This window comes from Protopterus annectens, chromosome 1.part0 (assembly GCF_019279795.1).
Source record: "Protopterus annectens isolate FY-2018-M chromosome 1.part0, PAN1.0, whole genome shotgun sequence".
Lineage (NCBI taxonomy): Eukaryota > Metazoa > Chordata > Ceratodontiformes > Protopteridae > Protopterus > Protopterus annectens.
Window position 1 is genome coordinate 1,256,808,722 of NC_056725.1, and position 21,427 is coordinate 1,256,830,148.

Below are 21,427 nucleotides of genomic sequence, written 5' to 3' on the forward strand. Positions count from 1 at the left end.
ATGCAACGCCCCATTTGGTATGTACCTCTCAAGACATCTGCAAAAACCGGAAAGGCCGCAGAAATACCTCACTAAAAGAATCACAGGCCTAAAGCAGATGCCCTATGCTGGCTGTCTTAAAAAACTCCAGCTATACTCTGTCGCATATCGTCTACTCCGAGGCGATCTCTGCTTAACATACAAGGCCATGTCAAACCCAGAGCTGTTGGGCATGCTACACTTAAAGAAATCCCAATCCCTCAGAGCGACACCCTCCAGGGATCTAAACCTTGTCATCACAATAAACAAAACATGCTGGAGGGATAGGTTCCTTACCCAGAGACTCCCCAGACTCTGGAATAGACTGCCCATACATGTCAAGCAGAGCACCTCTTTGGCCCTCTTCAAAAGGAACCTTGATGTCTGGATGGGAGAAAGGAAATTTACCCCAGGGATAACGTCAGTCGCCCTGCTAGCCAGGCGTCCAGGGAAGTAAATAGTGTGGGAAGAAATAGCCAGGGAATTGTTATGGCTAGGCTTGTATAGGCCCTAGGGCCGATAACCTAGTACCAACCTATGAACCAGGCTAACACACACACACACACACACACACACACACACCCACACACACACACACACACACACACACACACACACCCACACACACACACACACACACACACACACATTCTTCAACCAAAGTATCCCATCTAAAAGCTGCAAACCTCCAATAAGAACAGTGAATTGCATTATCCTCCCCCTCTCTCTCCTCTTTCCCATGACTATGGAATTTTCTGTACCCTACCTACTAACCAAATATTCTAATTTCTTTTTCCTTTCATCTTTATGACCTTGTATCTAAGCTTGCATTATTAGTTAGTACTATTTCTCTTGTATATAATTCAATATTGAACACACTAACTACAGCTTAGTATTATACTATGCTTTTTCATGATATGCATTGTCCACCTGTAATTACATCATCTTTTTATTATGTATTATTGGAGATGTTATTTGATCTGTAATTATGAAAGCTTTGTGAAGCTTTACTCCAAGTCCTCTACTGAAAATGGGTCTTTGCCCAATTGATCTTTCCTAGTTAAATGGAAATAAATAAAGGAAGGGGGAAAGAACCAAGCATATGAGGTTTGATGTGCTGTGGTCTGGTTCTATGGAAGGAATTGTGATTACATTTTTTTCTAATATAAGGATTCCTAACATCTTAAAATGTATGTCTCTCTCTAATTCTGAATTCCTTTGAATAAGTGAATCACTGCTGTTCTTTCCAGCAGTGGTCATTTCTGCACATTTACATGATTGTTTGAGTCCATTCTAGCAAGGTGACGAGTAAACAGACAAGCTTCTAGATTCAACTGATGTTGCATTAGTTCTGAAGCAACCCAAGCTTGCCAACAAACTCGGCAGATGTTTAACCATTGACAGATTTACTGTGAAAAGGCATCTTCATACCAAAACTGGAAAATGTTTAACCAGTCATCTATGGGTAGCCCTCAAAAATACACAACCTGGGGGGAAAAGTCCATAAAATTGCAGATTCATCACCCTAGCAGACACCAGACTACAGCAATGCACTCTGCTAAGCTCCACAAATAAAGTCCCTATCACTGAGATGGTGACTATAGTAACTTTCTTGCTTTTACTTAGTAACGTCTACTCTTACTTGACAAATGAACTAACCACTTCCACTCACTATTACCCTTTCAGATTTTAGCATTCTGGTAGTTGTTTATATTTTGAAATACTCTCCTTTGTGATAAGAGAGCACTCGCCTTCCTTTTATCTTTCAAAATATCCTCACTCAATTATTTAATACTTTCTAAAGGCAAGCACCTCAGAAACTCGTGTTACTCCCCCTCTGGTCCAGTTTAACACGCATCTAAGATGAAGGTTTTTTTTTTTTTTTGTTTCCCTTAACTCAGTCCTTCTTAATTCCACATTCATCTTCTATTTTCAACTTATGTGATTTTTTTCATTTTATACCTCTCTTATACACATCCTCTAAGGCAGGTTTACCAATACACTCAGTTGTTCTAGATCTCACTTACCTGACTTCATCTTTCGCTAAATCTGATACTCTGCAAATATTCCATAAGATTCCTCTTCTTTTGAACATACTTGTTTGTATATACAAGGTATACATCTCTTTTCTACTTTAACCATCTGCAACTTTTGACTAGAAACAGTACAGTAAACTGACCTTTCTTAAAAGTCACTGTACTGTGTATTGTTTACTGCACCTATTATTGACTTGGGTTGTGGCTAAAAGGGTCCATTGACTGAGTTCATTAACCCAGTTATAAAATGAAATAAAAGACAGACAACCAGAGAAATAGATAAACAAATACAGACAGCTATACACATAAATAGGCAAACACACAAATATGTGTGGCACTAAAGAACTATACAAAGCCAAGCAAAAAACTGGTAACAGTTCAGAGATAAGGTGATCACACAAGGTCAGTTTGAAAAATTGTTTATTTTGTGTCAGCATCATATCCTGACATTTTCTTATGACGAATGGTAGAAAGGAATCAATACAGTGTGAGTGGCAGAAAATAGTGTAGATTAGTGGGGAATATATACCCTCTAACTCAGGAGTAAGGGTACTGACATGGGCTAAAAATAGTGCACTTCCATGTATTAGAACTCACTGCATCAGGCTCAAAGTGAGATCATCCATTATGTATTCAATGACAATGCACCTGGTGTCAGTCACTGTGCTAAAGTTTATGATGTACAGCAAAGGAAAAGAAAAAAGAACTTGAAATGAGTATCTGGAAGCAAGACCATCTGCTGACTACACTAAGTCTTGAGAGTTTTGACTTTAGACAGATAGATAGATAATTAACAACATTAAGAGTGCACCAGTTTTGGTTCCTCTACCCTTCATCTAGTATGACGTGGGTAAGGATGGAACTTGCTGAGTACTCTTACTTAAGCCACAACCCTCTGACATCTGACAATGACAATTGGTTTATGTTAGCGTGACAGCTGTTACTGCACTTATTTTAAGTGTATGACATTATCAATCATCTCCGCAATTGTGCAGCTGTGGAGTTAGCATTTATAAGTAAATGGTGTTGGGAGCGGTACAGGGCAGGTTATTCCCTTACAAAAAAAATCTTTTTTGTTCTTATCTGTGTCTGGTTGGTTTCGTTCAGTTGAAGCTTTGGTGGGTGCACCATTACTAAACGTTGTGGAACTGACAATTTACTGTACTTGGGCAGATGAATAGTGATCAGCAGCATGGCAGAGGCAGTAAATCACATCACTATCACTATGCAAAGCATATGCATTGTGAAATCTCCCTTTCCCCCTGCCTAGATGCCCAATATGGCTCTGGTCCTATTCAAAAAGAAGGCCTTGTGGAAGGTCTGAGGCACCAAACATATTTTTTATGTATCGCCAGGAAGTTTAAAATCTGTCTTCACTTGGATATTTTGCCTAATGTTGCATTTCTAGCATCTTTCTTCTTCTTTTGGCTTTTCCCGGTTAGGGGTCACCACAGCAGATCACCTTGTCCGCTCATGATTGGCAGTGGAGTTTTACGGTGTTGAGTTGCCAGCCTGGCGCCCAACCTTCCACAGAAGGCACACACATGCACACACTCACACCTAGGGCCAATTTAGAGTGTCCAATCCACCTGCAGTATGTCTTTGGGATGTGGGAGGAAACCGGAGCACCCGGAGGAAACCCACGCGACCACAGGGAGGACATGCAGACTCCGCACAGAAGGCACCCCAGCCGAGGATCGAACCAGAGAACCTCTTGCTGTGAGGCGGCAATGCTAACTACTGCACCACCGTGTTGCATTTCTAGCATGTGAGGTGCAATACTAAATATTTGGCAGGCATGTATTATTCTGCCTTTCTTGGATGAAATGACCTATGAGTTCAGGAACAATCAATGTGGCAGCTAGGTACACGGTTCACAGATGGGGAGATTAATGTGGCATTCAGATTCTCAGGTAAACTACATTTATGTTTCCACAGGACACTGCTAAAAGCACCCTGCAAATTTTTTTCTAGAAGAATGGAATTGCTTGGTAAGCATTTGAAACATTGGGACCCACTAGTGTGAGTCCCAAAACATGGAGACTGAATGGTTGAAAAAACATATACTAAGTGCAAAGTTGCCATTTCTCATAATACTCCCTTTTCTCCAAGGTATGGTGATTTCAGAGTTGGCATATATAGTTTTGGGGGGGGGGGCTTGCTCCTCACATTGGGGATGTAGAGGTGCTTTCCACCTGTACAAAACAAGTTAAAAGGAGAACAGCAATGTTCAACATTTACTCTTCTTCCAGACTTCTGGGCTTTTTTTTTTGGCATGTCGGCACTCTGAATTTTAAGTGCAGACATTTCAATGGGGAGCTGAAGTCTTTTCTGATGTGCATCTTATACCAGCTAAAAGTCAGAAATAATGCAGTGCTTTCTAATACAAGGTCCAAGAGGAATCCCAGCAGACCCTGATTGTAATGTGCCTCAAATATCACTATTATTCACCTGAACTACTCCCTCGTTTGCTTTATTTTATTTATTTATTTTACATTTGTTTACTGGGACAGTCCGACTGGATATATGTCCATTTTCAGCGGAGGCCCGGGGAGAAAAGCTCCAATAGACAATATTACATAGATTATACAAGTTAGATACATAGAAAATATAAGACAAGGAGATTATGTACAATGGTTTAGTAATGTTCCCAAAAGGGACTCACAATTTACATGGTCTGACACATTAAAGCAAAAAACATCAGATAGGTACAGAATGTAGTATAGTACTAAACTTTAAGATATTATTCAGATAGGATTTCATTTTATAACAATCAGGGTTGGTACATGGACAAAGCCAGTTCACTTTGAAATACTGTTTGAGGCTATTTTTGAAGAGACTTATGGAGGATTGAAGGGTTATATAGTTTGGCAGTGAATTCCAGGTTTTGCTAACAAAGTTGGCAAACAGGGATTCACCAGCTGAGTTACTAGCTTTGTAGGGTTAGACCAGTAGTTTGTTTGTAGATTTACACCTGCTGCTGCAGTCAGTCGGTGAGAATACTAGCAGCCTCACATGTTTGCATCTTATAATTATATTGCACTGTAATTTTTGCTGAATTCCCCAGACTGTGAGTACAAACAATCTACTTGGACCAAACCTCTTAAAAAGCTACCAAATGAGTAAAGAAACAAATAAAAACAAACAGTGTTAGATTTCTATCACCTGTTCACCATCTCTTGGTACTATTGCTGCTCTGAGTGCCCTCTAGCTATAAACAAATTCTTACTATGTTCATCACAAGAATCACTGACACAGTTATCCTTACACCTCGGGACGTCTGCAGCAGAAGGCCCAGTGTCCAGTCTATCTGAGCAGTGCATTCTTCCACTTTTGGCTGGATGGACACTGACTATGCCATGACATCAGCCCATCTGTGTGTGTGTGTGTGTGTCATATTCAGTTCTTTCTTTGCAGCACTCTGTATACAAATGAAACATGTCTGTAGGTTGTATACAAATGAAACACGGCTGTAGTCTACTAGCTCAGCCCAGGAAACCACAGCATGCAGACAGGTAACATGTTGGGGACATTTTATTTGCCTTTCTTCACACTGTTGCACTACCATTGTTACTAATTTCAGGGTGTGGATATTAAGGTATGTCCACTGCTGATAAAGTCTGCAAGTATGCATGTGACTACAAATTCCCCCCTTAAAGATTCTGACATACAATGTCTTTTCTGCTTAGATCCACTCCAGAATGCCATCTGTTGCGAGTCCCAGGAACAGGGCTTAAAGTATCTGGTATTCGGACCGGCCAAGGGCTACCACAGCAACCACAGTGCCACATTGTTAGTACTGCAACCATGAAACACAATGAACATCTGTTGGTTACAGACATGACCCCTAAAGAGTGGTTTATGAAGAAACACCCAAAGGAGAAGGAGGGAGGGGAAAGAGAAGCAGACCACCTCAGATGTACCCCAAGGCTTGTAGGTGTCAGGTTTACTGAGATGCTTGTGCAATCTCGGAACCTGAAGCCTACCTTACTGGTGGCATCTGGGAAATTTCCTTTGGAGACCTCCACATCACAGGACTCGGACATGTCTTTCTGGGTAAACACTTGATATCACCAGTCAGCCCAATGCTTCACCTTGGGAGCCTTGACCCAACCTCTGTTCAGTTATCTCTGAGGGGAAGAATGAGGTCACCAAACTGACATTCTGGGTTCATTTCCACCTACCCTTACAAGCACTGCTGCAGTCTTGGGGACTTTGAAGGATGTATTTGCTTCACAGGAACTGGACTCTCAGCCTTCTTCCACTAGGTAGTCAGACCGCTATGCAGAGTTCTTGAGTCCTGTTTTTTCTTTCATAAGAGCACCACTGCATATCCAGCAGTGGTGTCCTCAGATCCAGAAAAATGGTTCAAACTGCTTCCAGCCTCTGACTCTTTTCCCAATAACAAGGAAAGCTACATCTTAGACTACTTTAGGAAGAAAGTATACATAGCAGCTATCCCTGCTTCTGAAGCACTTAAATGTCAGATCCATATGGTCAAACACAAGGCTAAGATCTTAAAGTAATTAATGGCACAGGCTAAAAGGAGAAATTATGCTATTCTAAAAGTAGAAATCTTACCAGCTGGTCTTCTGGCTTCTCAGGTTGGTATACATGCCATCAAGTGTGGCTAGGATGCTGCAGATGTATGATCCACTGTGGCTACCATGAGGTATTTTATTTGTAGATGTATTTTGCTAAAAATACAAACCCTGGCAAAGGGTGTCAAAGTGCATGCACTAAATGCATCAATACACAAATGTCTGCTCTTTGGAACCCAGTCCATGAAGTATTTAAGAAACTGGAAAATATGGGTGAAAATCATTCAGTTAAAAAGTTTTTCATCTGCCTATCTTAAGTATGATAGGAACTACCGCTTTAAAAGATGGCCCTTTTACATATGCCAATGAAAAGATAATCTGGAGAAAGGTGAAAAGGCAATTCATAAGAGGAAACGGCAAAGCCACCTCAACAGGGAACAATGGGGCCCACAGAGGCACATCCTGGATATGCAGCAGTTATAGTTATAGCTATATCAGTATTCCCTCTCTGCCCTTACTTTCACATTAAATCTTGCCTCATCTTTTAATCTTCAGAGATCCTGCTGTTTCCCCCTCAGACTAGAGACAGGCTAGCCATGTTTTCTAGATGGGAGAAGAGACATAACCCAGGATTTTTCATAGTTCCAAGAAAGGAGGGATTATGGAGGCCAACCTTTGATCTGTCTATCCAAAACAAGTATCTTCTGCGGTTTTCCACTATCCTGGGGCTTTTTCTGATGTACTGTGCATGCGTATGGAACTTGTGTTCCCATGCTTATGCAGTACATCAGAGCTGTGTAGAGGAAGCAATGGAGAATGGAAGATCTCCATTGCTTCTTTTTTTTTTTTTTAATTAAAAATTAAAAAAAAAAAAGAAATCGGGAGACGTTTAATTTCGGGAGAGCCAGAACAGACAAAAATAAAATGGTAATCAGGTACATTTCTTTAATTTCGTAGAACTTACCTGATTATCATTTTATTTTTGTCTGTGCCATCTCCCTTGTTTGGTTTATGTCTCCCGGTTTCTTTTTTTAGTTAAAAAAAAAACAAAGAAAAGTAATAAAATTACGAGACTTACTAACGGGAAAAAGTCCAGTTGACTGGACCTTTTCTCGTTCATGTAGTCTCCGATTTACAAAGGGCACGCTGGTTGTGGTGGCCAATCAGCGTGCTCATTTTTTTTTAATATTAATGGCCAGTCATTGTATAATTTGGCAACAACTATGTTAAAACCTGGAAGAAAACCAGGAGTTTGCATCTCATCACAGACAACATTCCAGTTATGTGGTACATAATCATGTGAGGAAGCTCACACATCTCCATCTTGTGCAGGAAGGGGATGGAAAGTGTGGGAATTAACCCTACATGAGGAGATGCACCTGAAGCCATCCTACATTTCTTTCCAAAACAATACTGAGGCTGACCAGTTCAGTAGGTCAGAGACAGGCTCCCACAACCAGATGCAGGACAGGGATTTTTTCTGCAGCTAGCCATTGAATTGAACCATTTTGCTTCTCCAGATACCAGTCAGCTGAGAACATTCTTCCCCATAGCATCTTACAGGGATGCTAGGGCAGTGAACTGGGTGAATCTGTTTTTTTTATGCTTCACCTCCAATCCTTGTAATCCCTTAAATCAGTTTACTCAGTTTTTAACCCCTCCCCCAACACACACACAAGAAATGGGAAAAGTTCCAACATTCCTTGGATGTTCACAGTCCACTAAGATACTACCTGGACAGGACTAAATGATGTTCATATGTAACAAAAATACTACCTGTGCAGCACTAATTTATGTTCAAAGGTAATTAAGATACTACCTGGACAAGACTAAAAATCATTAAGAGCTACTAACCATCTTCTTTTCATCTCCTACATGGAATAGAAAAAAAGTAAAACCATTTTCCAGACAGCCAGCTTCCAAATCGCTGACCAACTGCAATTCCTATTATGGTAAAAAAATCAACGGGCATGTAAAATTTTAATTAGGCAACCACAGTCTTCCTCAGGGAGCAGGTTTACAGATTATCATGGAAGTAGTTATGTGGTCCTCAATCACATTTTTAGCAAACACAACTAGTCAGACCTCACCTCCAGAGACAATATTCCTACCCCCCCAATAGTATTCTTTAGCTCTGAGAATGTTTCCGGGTGCAAGGATGACTGCAACATGGTTCGTTTGATTGACATAGACTGGCATTAGAAACTTAGCATAATAGGTCCATAGGTGTTTACTAGGCTAATGACCACAAGGGCCTTTTTAAGCCTAGCCATGGTAATAGTAGATGGTCATTCATGATTACTGCTGCAGTCAGATTTCTCTTCCATCTTTCCACATGTTCTGTCCTGCCTTTTCCTTTCTTTAGGCATGCTGGGGCATAGGTGGTTTTCACTACTAACCTCCTCCTCCTCCTCCATATATTATACCTGTCTAAGAGGCCTCTAGTTTCCTCAGGTTAGGATACTCTTGGCAAAGCTCAGTTTTCACATGCTCTTCTACCTGCACAGCCCAGCACCACGGAGGAGTGTACAGTTTTAGGGCCAGTGGCTAGTTGGGTGCTTGATAACTACCCTGCAGACAAGAACGGAAAGAAGATGGTGTGACAAGGGGGATAGGATTATAGAGGGAACACATTGACATCCATTCAGCCCAGAGTGGGGAGAGGGTGCACAGATCTGACAGTCGACCAAACATCAGGTCTTCTATAGAGGAAGCTCCTTCGTGTTAGGAAGATTTCAGCCACGATTCTACTTTAACACCTAATATTATGGTATGTTCCTAGAAACGTATGTACTTATTCCCAGATAAAAGAAAGACAGGGAGATAATGTTTCTACATTTGGATGAATTCAGTCTTGCTTTGCGATGTATCTTGCCTGCACATTATTCTGCACTGAATAAAATAAATTAAAGAGCGTTTCACTATGCTATAAATGATAAGGAGCAAATGTTTAATTTCTATAAACTTCACAGGGAATTACAAGATGGATAGCCACTTAGTATCAACCTTTGCATGGTGCTTGCCTGCCACCTACTGGACATAAGTATCTTTCCAATACTGGCAAATATTCTCAGTTTGCAGATTAACACAGGCCTGTGCAGTGCAGAATGCATTACCTACTGGCAGTTATTTTAGCAGTTATAGTTTTATCTAAATATATGCAAATCACCTAAATACAAGAACCCTGAGGCTTGAATGAATTAAAGTCTTTTTCTAAAGAAGACTAAACCGTGCTCTGAAGTGTTATTTCTTTAAATATGTATTACATCCAATGCATGGCAAATTTTAGTTTTACACAATTGCACCTTTATATCAGACAAGCCCAGTCAAACCTCCAACAGTACAAGTCAGACTTCAAGGGATACAGGTCAAGTAAATGTCCTATATAAATAAGTGTCTTGTTGCCCTTACAGAAGTGTATTTTACAAAGTGTTATGGTAGCTGAGTAGCTTACAAGGTCTTACTGTAGCAGAAGAATTCTATACCCAACCTCCAATTTTTCTAAAATGAATTCATACCAGTGTGATTAAACAGCACATCTGTGCGAGGAACTCACCAGGACAGTAAATAACTTACTTCATTCCTATCAATCCAGTAACAATGATTCATAGTTTATGACCCCTTTAAGGAATATCTACAGCTGACCCCAACTTATCAAGTAAAGAATTTGTGACCCCTATGTGTGAGCCTTAAGTGTCAGCCTGAGATGGCAGCCATGCTCACTGCAACAGCATACCTTCCTAGCTCATCGTTTGCACCTTGTAAGAAAAGAACATAAAAATGAGCACGATGTTAGTGACTCGCTTCTGAAGACATCTGTGTTATGACTATGAAAATATATGAAAATATGTACCTTGATTATGTTTTTGAAAATACAACAAGCAAACACTTCAGTTCCTTTCACACAAATATTGTCTCATCAGAATGTGCCCCTTCTGAGAGTGTACTGGGCTTCAGCTTGTTTTCCTAAGAAAAATACACTGTGCCCCCCCCCCCCCAAAACCATATCAATGATTTTTTTCACAGTGATCATACAATTGTCCTTAGTTTCACACACAGCCTGACCCTCAAAAAAGAGGGCCAAATTCTGAATACCTCCAACATCTCATTACAAAAGTGAGACAGTCAACTTGTTGCTGCTAGACACAAATGTTTCTTCAATTAGCCAAATTAATAACCATTCAAATGTCATAACAACTGCCCTCTGCTTTCATACATAACTTGACTCCTAGCCTCCCTGCCCCAAAAAAGTGTTTCAGCTACATGGCTGCAAAATGCCCATTACTTTTTAACTCTTTATGAGTACATTCAGGCCAGCAAAGCCAAACCCCATTATCAGTAGATATGCCATGTTTTGATCTTTTTTCTGACCACATCAGTATAACATAAGTGGATTGTTTGACTGTACTGTGGGAAACATAAAGCTTAAAATCAAACTTGATGTCCATAAACAATAGGATGCCTGCAAAATATCCCAAACAACATCTAAACCAAAGGGTAAAAAGGTCACACAGACAAACCATTTTACTGAGGGAGACTACATGTCCTCTCTATGTTTGTGTTGGCTTTCTATGGGTAGACCAGTTCCCTTTCATATTCCAAAGACATGCAGTGGTGTGCATGTGAACAGCATGGAAGAACAGCCATGGTAGCACTAATCCCCTGTTGGTCTGAACTTTGGCTCTAGATGATTGTTACTGTTAAAGTGACACTTGGGTCCCATATGGAAAACTGGAAAAAGGGGTTGTAGATGGAAATACACACATATGTAAAATGCATAACTGACACCAGCTCCATCATACATATAAACAGCTACATGTATTCAGTTCTACTTTCACTACCAAATTGCGTTATCAATACAATGAAAAAAAAGATATGTGACTTATGCCAAATAAAAGAAACCAAATCCATTAAAAAAGTAAGCCGAAACATACCACAATAGTAAGAATATACAAGAATGTATAACCGAACCCAGTCTACAGCAACACAAAGAACATTTTTATAGGATAAAAATAAAAATAAAATCTGCATTCTGAGTAAAATAATATCATAAATGAATCCACTGCTGCTGTTTCACACAGATATCATTTTATATAACTGCTATCCATCATTAACTTCAGTCATTTACTTCTTCTTTCGGCTGCTCCCGTCAGGGGTCACCACAGCAGAGCAACTGTTTCCATGTCTTCCTGTGCTCAGCATCTTGTTCCGTCACACCAACCACCTGCATGTCCTCTCTCACCACATCCATAAACCTTAAATTAGGCCTTCCTCTTTTCCTGTTACCTGGCAGCTTCATCATTAGCATCTTTTCCCCAATATACTCTGCATCCCTCCTCAGCACATGTCCAAACCAACGTAATCTTGTCTCTCTGGCTTTGTCTCCAAACCTTCCAACCTGGGCTGACCCTCTAATATACTTATTCCTAATCCTGTCCATCCTCGTCACACCCAGTGCAAATCTTAACATCTTTAACTCTGCCATGTCAAGCTCTGACTCCTGCCTTTTTGTCAGTGCCACTGTCTCCAACCCATATAACATAGCTGGTCTCACTACCCTCTTGTAGACCTTTCCTTTCACTCTTACTGGTACTCGTCTGTCACAAATCACTCCTGACACTCTTCTCCACCCACTCCATCCTGCTTGTACTCTCTTCTTCACCTCTCTTCCACACTCACCATTACTCTGAATTGCTGATCCCAAGTATTCAAACTCATCCACCTTTGCCACCTCTACTCCCTGCATCCTCACCATTCCTCTATCCTCCCTCTCATTCACACACATATATTCTGTCTTAGTCCTGCTGACCTTCATTCCTCTTCTCTCTAAAGCATATCTCCACCTCTCCAGGGTCTCCTCTACCTGTTCCCTGCTCTCACTACAGATCACAATGTCATCTACAAACATCATAGTCCACGGGGACTCCTGTCTGATCTCGTCTGTCAACTTGTCCATCACCATTACAAATAAGAAAGGGCTCAGACCTGAACCTTGATGTAATCCCACCTCCACCTTAAACGCATCTGTCACTCCCACCGCAGACCTCATCGCTGTCATACTACCCTCGTACATATCCTGTACCACTCTTATATATATCTCCGACACTCCTGACTTCCTCATACAATACCACAACTCCTCTCTAGGCACCCTGTCATATGCTTTTGCTAAATCCACAAAGACACAATGCAACTCCTTCTAACATTCTCTGTACTTCTCCATCAACACTCTCAAAGCAAACATTGCATCTGTAGTGCTCTTTCCTGGCATGAAACCATACTGCTGATCACTAATCATCACCTCCCTTCTTAACCTAGCTTCCACTACTCTTTCCCATAACTTCATGCTGTGACTGATTAATTTAATCCCTCTGTAGTTACTACAGCTCTGCACATCACCCTTATTCTTAAAAATCGGTACCAAAACACTTTTTCTCCATTCCTCAGGCATCCTATCACTTTACAAGATTTCATAAAACAATCTAGTTAAAAACTCCACTGCCATTTCACCTAAACACCTCCATGCTTCCACAGGTATGTCATCTGGACCAACAGCCTTTCCGGTCTTCATTCTCTTCATAGCTATCCTTACTTCCCCCTTGCTAATCCACTGCACTTCATGATTCACTATCCTCACATCATCCAACCTTCTCTCCCTCTCATTCTCTTCATTCATCAGCCCCTCAAAGTACTTTTTCCATCTGCTCAACACACTCTCCTCGCTTGTGAGTATGTTTCCCTCATTATCCTTTATCACCCTTACCTGCTGCACATCTTTACTAGCTCAGTCCCTCTGTCTAAGATGATGAAAATTAAATCAAGGAATAAAATATTGAAACAAATTAATGAATACACCAACTAACGCATAACTACTTATTCAGTCAGGCTTGTCAAATGTTTAAGGTCAAACTATTTATGTTCAATGCTATCCAGAAGTTGTCGTTGTTTGTCTTTTGGCGTTTCCCGGTAAGGGGTCGCCACAGCGTAACTCCGGTCCGCTAATGATTGGCAGTAGATTTTTACGAAACGTCGAGGTGCCAGCTCGACGCCCAATCTTCTATGAAGGCATGCCCATTTACGCATGCATGTCTTTCGAACGCTACCCAACCGCGGGGAGGACATGCAGACTCCACACAGAAGACACTCCCAAGCCCAGCCAAGAATCGAAAGGGAGAACCTTTTGCTGTGAGGTAACCACGCTACCGCCGTGGCATGCTATCCAGAAGTAATGCTTATGAATAACAGTCATATTCCCCCCAATAACCTAACATAAAAAAATAAAAGGAAAATACACATGTATACACACAAACATATATATATATATATATATATATATATATATATATATATATATATATAAGCAGAAACATAGATACACACACACACACACAATTCAAACTGCACTGACACCTTCAAATACTAATTAATGCATCAAATCCCTACATTTTAACATGATCTTTGCACTAATTTCATCACTACTTACTGAAAATTTTGCTGCATTTGATTTTGTTTTACTGATAATTTTAATATAGAGCAATGAAATTACTGAGCTATAAACTTAGGAAGTTGACAGAATCAACAGGTTTTGGTTTAGTGTGCTTTTTTTGAAGATTATGAAGTCCGAAACTCAAACGTCTATCATTATTTAGTGACTTCACTCCTCAAATGATTTGACAGAAAAACAAGCATTGTATGAGGAACAGACCAAAACTATCAGACAACAGTCTGGACATTCTGTGAAATTCTGGATAGTTGACAGATAAGTGAATCAAACTTCTTCCATCATGACTACTGACACTCCCAATGACTTCTCTAATGAGGTGCAGGGTTCTTTCATATGCTTCACAAGATTGCTAATGGAAATCCTGTAGAGAGCTGAAAAAAGTAATAACTCTTGTGGCACACGACTGGTTATCTCCTGCTTCTCGTATTACTTACTTCTGCAACCAACCTCTGAATTCTGTACTTCTGCAATTCTATCAACTCTGCACTCACTGGATGACCAGCATCAGGATCCTTAACCTTATTTTGTAAGGTCTTATGAAGGACGTTGTTAAAGGCATTGCTGAAATTCAAGCAGAACAAAACTTCCTGGTGCTTCCTGGTCTATCAACATGGATACCTAGTCAAAGTAAACAATTAGAGCTGATGGGGATGGGCATTCTCAGAATATACACTACCTTTTCTTACACACACAAAAAAAATAATCCTACCATGAAGACACGCACATAAGCCTCCAACTGCCTACTTCATTTTCTGTGCTTCTGTTCACATAGAAAGGGACGACATCTGATTTGTACCACTGCTCAGTGAAGCAACGAAAAATGCTGCCAACAATTTAGCAGTACCATCTTGTGACACTTAAAGATATAATTTTTCTTTACTTCTACTTTACTAAACCTTTCTATGCTGGTGTTCTGCTACCTTCTAAGAGAACCTCTCAATGTTCCTCAGTCCTTCAGCTTCCTCACCACTACTGAACAATGCATGCATCACTCAAAGTAAGCGACAAACTTTAATATCATGTTCAAGGCAGCTAAGGACATACTGTATTCCTTTCTGCATCGATGTCCTTTAACTATAACTGCCTCCTTCAACTCTTCACCCTACTCCTAAAACAGATGCACTTTTTGGGGGCTGAGACAATATTTTGGACAGGTTTAAAAACTATCAGCTGGTTTTTTTTTTGTTTTTTTTTTCAAAGCAGAAGTCGTCAGAAAAATAGATTATGAAACACAAAGATGCAGCATGTGACATGCAGTCGTCTTGCAACACACGGCAGCTTCTTCCAAATATGAGAACCTTGTGATTAAGGCCATGCATGGCCTCTTGAGAGGTGACCCTGAAACAGCTAATCAACATCTTAAGAGTTGTCAATACTTTTAAACTTGAAATTTTTCTTTTCAGCTGCTCAAAATGGCTGTACTTAAGAATGCTGTTCCAGCTAGATAGAAAGATAAAGGGAGGTTGTGTAGGGCCTTCTGACCTACGTCTGGATGCATAAAATAGCTCATTCATTACTCAGCCATCTCAGAAAACACTATGCATGGAATCAGTACACAGCTTAAAATGTAACATTACAGTCTGAAAGCAGAAGCCGAACAAGTCGTTATTACTTTTTTTAAGGTACAAAAGGACTGTATTTAAAGGAACATGTATTTAATTGCACATGTGGAAATTACTTTGAAAGAGCACTAAGAAAATACACTCAAAGATGTAACGCTTACTTCCAACCAGGTTTGCAAGTGATGAGTCTAGATCACCTCCAAGGACCTTGCTTGATGGGGTTGATGCTGCCGCTGCTGTCATTCCTGAAGGTGCCAGAACTGGTGTGGGTGCTACCGTTTGGCCTTGCCCTGCTACAGTTGGCATCAGCAAATCACCTAAACCATCAAAGACTGGGACATAAAAGATATAAGATAAGAGTGAGACAACACATGTTTGGCAAACACTAAACAAAATGCCCATACCACTGCTGCTGTGTAACAAACTGTTATTTTTTCAGAGTGGAATTTGTTACCATTAGAAGTATGAAATGTGCTCCAGAAGACCGTGCTATATACATATTTACATCAAAGAAGCCACAATCTTCCTAATGATATCCTTAATGACATATTACTCCAGCATATATAGAACCAGGGTTTATGTTCCTGGTGTTTTAGCGGCCTGGGATTTGCAGTTGGCTACCACAGGTAAACATATTACCATCTGCTGCACTGGCAATCTAACAGCATTGAAGAAGTTCACTCTACTGCAAGTATGTAATGGTAGTACACAAGGACATCATGGCCTGTATATCAAGGTCTCAATCCAATGAAACAAAAACACCAAAGGGGCTCCCATTCCCTGACCAGCAGTGCTAATGGATAAAGCCAGACCTGTTTCCTTGTCAGTACTACCCGCGGCTTACGTCATTTCCAGTCCCTGGCCTGTACTGTAACTTAATGGAGCCCTGGTTCTAGCCTTGGTATCTCCAGCTGCTGAACAAAACCTGGACCATCACCTAATCCACACTGGTAGCAGACAGGGTCAGTAACGTTTCCTGCCTTTCCATTACACTGTAAGAAACTGAAGGACATCTAATGTAGCAATACCCCAAATTCTCCAGTCCTAAATTACAATCACAAATCACTAAATAGTCAGTTTTCTTGAGACAGCTCTTTGCAGAACTGTCGGATTACATGAAATTCAGCCAAGATGTGCTAAAATAAGTGCATCTTGGCTGAAGTGTGCTGTAATCTAAAGTTATAATATAAAAGCTACACTGTGCAGTAATGTCTTTCACAAACTGAAATACATCCAAAATAGCACCAGCCACCCTGCAATATACTGCTCAGCATGAATGTGTTTGCACAGAATTATGGGATTGGGTTCAGCTATTTAATCTATTAGCGTCAGTAATGGTCAACCCAACAGATATAATTTTTTTCATCCTTGAGCACAGGTCTGGTGAAACCTGGACGCATTTAAAATTATGCTGCCACAAAGGTACTTTAACCTCATATGGGTGTGAACAGGCCAAAACTCATTTTTTCTGAAATCACATAAATAAAATTAAGGTGCAACCAGTTCCAGGAAGTCCTTACATTGAATATACCAGCTAAGTCAACAAAGGCAACATTAGAATTCAAGTCAAGCTGATTCACAATAGAATGAAGTTTAAGTAACTAAAATGTTATCCTCCTTCCCCAAAAATGCCTGACAGAAAACTTATCTAGGAGTACTGTTACACTACACATGTTAGGGCCTCTCATTCTCTCTCTCATTGCCGAAACAATAATACAAAACACAAAAAAAAAGCAAAGGGGAAGAAAGTTGTACAAAAAATCTTGAAACATTAACGGGAAGCAATATGGTATAAAACAGGCAACCCTTGGGTAGAGGAGTCACATTGGCTAAAAAGTTCAAACTATGACACACTCCTTACCTTTTACTGTTAAAACATAAGTTATCCCCTCTCTCATATATTTCCACTGTTTAGTTAACATTGCAGTATGAAGAGTATTAATCCATTTTCTTCCATCCTACTTTTAATGTCCAAAATATCCGCAATTGACTCCTAATCACTGTTATCCTGCAGAGCACATCTCAGGAATCAGCTTGGGATTGGTGCTTTTGGTTTGCTCCTATGGAGACAAGCAGCACAGGAACATTATTTTCGAACCTTCTTAGAGACCACCAATCACTGGAAAGCCTGAAGACTACTTTGTAGGAGCCAGCTTGGGAGTTATGCCACTGTTTTGCTCCTAGGGAGAGAGAGAAAGCATGGGGTCATTGATTCCTGTCTGTCTCTAATCGGGCTGTGTGTATAGGATTTTCCCGACTAATCTGGTTTTGGACCACTGTGCAGCTTAGTTCGTCTGCAGTGAACTATTCAGGGTATCTATCAGGAAAAAGCTGCAACAAGCCTACAGACCCGTGCAACATTTAGTACGAGCCTGCTGATCACCAAAGAGCCTGTGGCCTGCTTCTGAGAAACAGCTTGGGATTAGTGCTACTGTTTGGTTTCAGTTAAGATAAGAGCAAAGAGACATTGCTTTTTAGCAGAGTGTAGCTGCAGTAAGACCAGCACTAACAGTAGCCAAGTAGTAGCGAATAGGTGAATCAGCAGTATTTATCATTCTTGGGAAACCTAATTCTGCCTTTTCACTAAGTACTGCTACACTAGCCACCATCTATCCTTGCTTCAGAGTATAGGCATAAATACTTCATCTATAAATCTGTGGGGTTTTCTACAGTAATCAACAGACTGTTCTCACCCCACATGTGGCCGGTTTGATAACATTAGGTGTTTTATACAAGTGTGGCAGTTGTCTTATGCTTACTGACTGTTCATTGCTTCTACCAACTGATAGAATAAAAAGGATGTAAGTATTTAAAACACATGGATCTGTGGTGTCACGAGGGCCCTGGGGTCCCTTAAACAAGTATCACTGCTGAACCCTCTCCAGTTTGATATTTATTTTGCAGACATCCAATCCAATATCCCAAAACTGTGGGTGACCAAGTTTGCTGATGACTGCAGACTGGGCACCATTGTCTGCTCATCCACTTGATACTAATCAGCTCCAGCCAGGGCTGGAATATGCATATATCTGCTGTACTGAAAATGGTCTCAAGTTAAATGCTTGGAAGTGCAGCATAGTGGCATTCAGCAAAAAGCTTTTCTCACATCATATAGTAAAAATGATACTCCTCTTCAGACAAATACAGATATAAGAGGCCATGGTACTTAAGTGGAGCACTCTCTCTTATTTGAATTAAGTCTCCACCACAGTCAGGAAATCCTTCCATCTGTCCTAGTTAACTTCCAAGGAAATATCTTCAAGAGCCAAAAAAGTCCTCCTACCACAGTACTTTTCCCTTATCAGACTCATGCCTGAATACCACTCTAGTACGTATAAATCCAGGCATATCACTCAAATGGATAGGTCCCAGGGATAACTTAACCCAAAAAATTAAAGGTCTTAAATCCTTTAACTATCTTGCTAGACTAACATAGCTCTCCCTAAACCCAGCAGCCTACAGGTTACTCTGAGGTGACCTGTGTCTCACATTTTGAGCCATAAAAGACCCAGTCCTATTTGTGGTTCTAATTCTCTGCAAGACCAGTTCTACAAACACTTGCATAAGGGACATTAAAAAAAAAGGGGAGTGGTTAGAGAAGGATGGAGTGGAAGTAGATGAGCAATAAAAAAGTTCCAGAGTAATGGGAGGAGGAAGGGGTGTGCCTAGTAATTATAAGAGTAGGACCCCTGGAGGTGGGTAGGGAGGGGAGCGGAGTGAGCCCGCAGAGCGAACAGAGCGGGTTGAGACAGGTAAAGAAGCAGCTAGAGAAGAAACAATTAGCAGTACTGGCTACATAAGGGAAGTTTGATAAGTCAGAAGTGGGTAAAAACAGTGATGAGAGAACCTACAAACGGTAGTAGTAGACAGTATAGTATAGGGTGAAGTGTGAGAAACTAAAAATAAGTAATAAAGAAACAGGAGGATAAGCACGAGATGAGATTAGTAGAAGGATGCCACCTAGTGGACATGTCTGTATTGCAGGTATATATGTGAGATAGCTGTACTAAAAACTGGGGAAGAGTGAGAGCTAGGATGGGGAGTTACTTATAGATGGTAGGGGAGGAGTAAGTGTTAAGGTACTAAAGAGAGAGGGGGGGTAGAAGCTGCTGGCTGTCCTGGCTCAGACCATGCTTTGGCACCTATAGCAATGGTACAATGGTAAAGAGTATAACTGGCAGGAATTAGACAGCAAACATACTTTTCTTGTTTCCTTGAGAGAGGGTGCAGGGAGTTTAAGGCTGAGAGGTGAGCCCGCTGGTACTTGGAGAGGGTCCTTAGGTTTCTAGAGACTAGTGCTGGAAGCACAAGAAGAGCAGGGTAACTTAAGGGAGCAAGAGAGACACAGTAGTGGAGAGAAACAATAGTTAGCACATTAAGGCAAGTGTGGTCAAGTTACATAAAACATTCACTGAGACAATATGTAAAGGTAGTAACAATACATTTCCATTTTCTTGGTAGCAGCAATAGAAAAAATTTATAAAACAAGAGGTCTGTTCCTCTAAGCAGAAGCAGTAAAAATAAAGTTAGCAATAAACATTCACTTCTACTAGGGAGCAGCACTGGTAAACACCTGAAAAACTAGTTCTGTGAGTCAATGTTGTGTAAGGGGACTGAGTGGAGGGTCAGTAGGACTGCTATCAATGCATTGGGATAGGCTATTAAAGCCTTGATGTAATGCTACATAGATAAATTGTGACTAGCAGTTCCCAGTGCGGATACACAGCTAGCCTAGGGGTTTTATACAGCAGTCAACAGGGACTGTTACCCAGATGTACTATTTTCAGCAATTTGCTCCTAGTACTCTACAGAGCTAAAGAACCAGAAAGGCTACTAGTGGTTATTGCCAATTAACAGGAAAAAGCTGAAAACCCAGAGAGGAGTTTTTAGGAGATAACATATAAAAAAAATAGGTGCATGGTGCGATTATATATATATCTTCCTTGGTATGAAGGAGGTAAAGTCCTCCTTGAAACTGACTATCCTGGCTGTAATATACTCATGGCTGAAGGTCTGTACACTGAAATGCACAACAATGTGACAAGATTATCCCACTGGGGATTGTGAAAGCACTACAACATACAGAAAGCTGAGAAGCATTAGAAATATGAACCACAAAGAATTACTGAAAATGAGGAACTTCTGATCACATGGGATTATCCTATACCAAGAGATAAGAAAGAAGAAAGAAAAACAGATATAGTAGTCAAAGAAATAAAAATGACAAAAGTACCATTATGGATTGAAATCGCCACACGTAATGATTACATCTCCCTGCATACTGTACGACAAAGTTATCAAACACCAGGATATGCAAGCAGACACCTAAATACATTGCAGATATAGATAATGCCATAAGAGTTACACAAAGAAGAAATGCTTATGTAAGTTAAATAAATAAAATAATGGGTACATTGCAGATGCTGAGAAGTGCACTCTGTAAATATCAAAGACTGAAGCAATACTAACTTCTTGAAGTTTAAGTGGACTCAGCCTCATCTACTGACATGCAGCACTGCAGCAGAATGTTCCAATCATTTCACATCCCCCAATAGTCTCCAGATAGCACTGCACCACAACTTTCCTACCTTCCTTCAGCTTACCCTGCTGTCAGGATGGCAGTGTACCAGGATGGCTCTATAATGGTCTTCATCTAGCAGCAGAGATTGACAAGGACCACAGGAACACAGTAGATGTTGCAAGATTGAGGGCTATCAAAACAGAAGTGAAAAAAATAATTCAAACAGGAAATGTAGAGCTCAGTCCATG

General features: G+C 40.5%; 1 protein-coding gene across 18 annotated transcripts in view; it reads right to left on the reverse strand.

Moving 5' to 3' along the window:
• The window catches only part of SNAP91 (synaptosome associated protein 91), a 2,005,574-nt gene that overhangs the window by 177,002 nt on the left and 1,807,145 nt on the right, over positions 1-21,427 (reverse strand). For 15 of the 18 annotated variants that reach the window (XM_044066094.1, XM_044066088.1, XM_044066104.1 and 12 more), the window contains one exon: positions 15,820-15,990. In XM_044066094.1, the coding sequence (XP_043922029.1) occupies positions 15,820-15,990 (171 nt within the window). The remainder of the gene's footprint in view (positions 1-15,819; positions 15,991-21,427) is intronic. The other 3 variants (XM_044066049.1, XM_044066072.1, XM_044066134.1) reach the window with 1 other exon arrangement.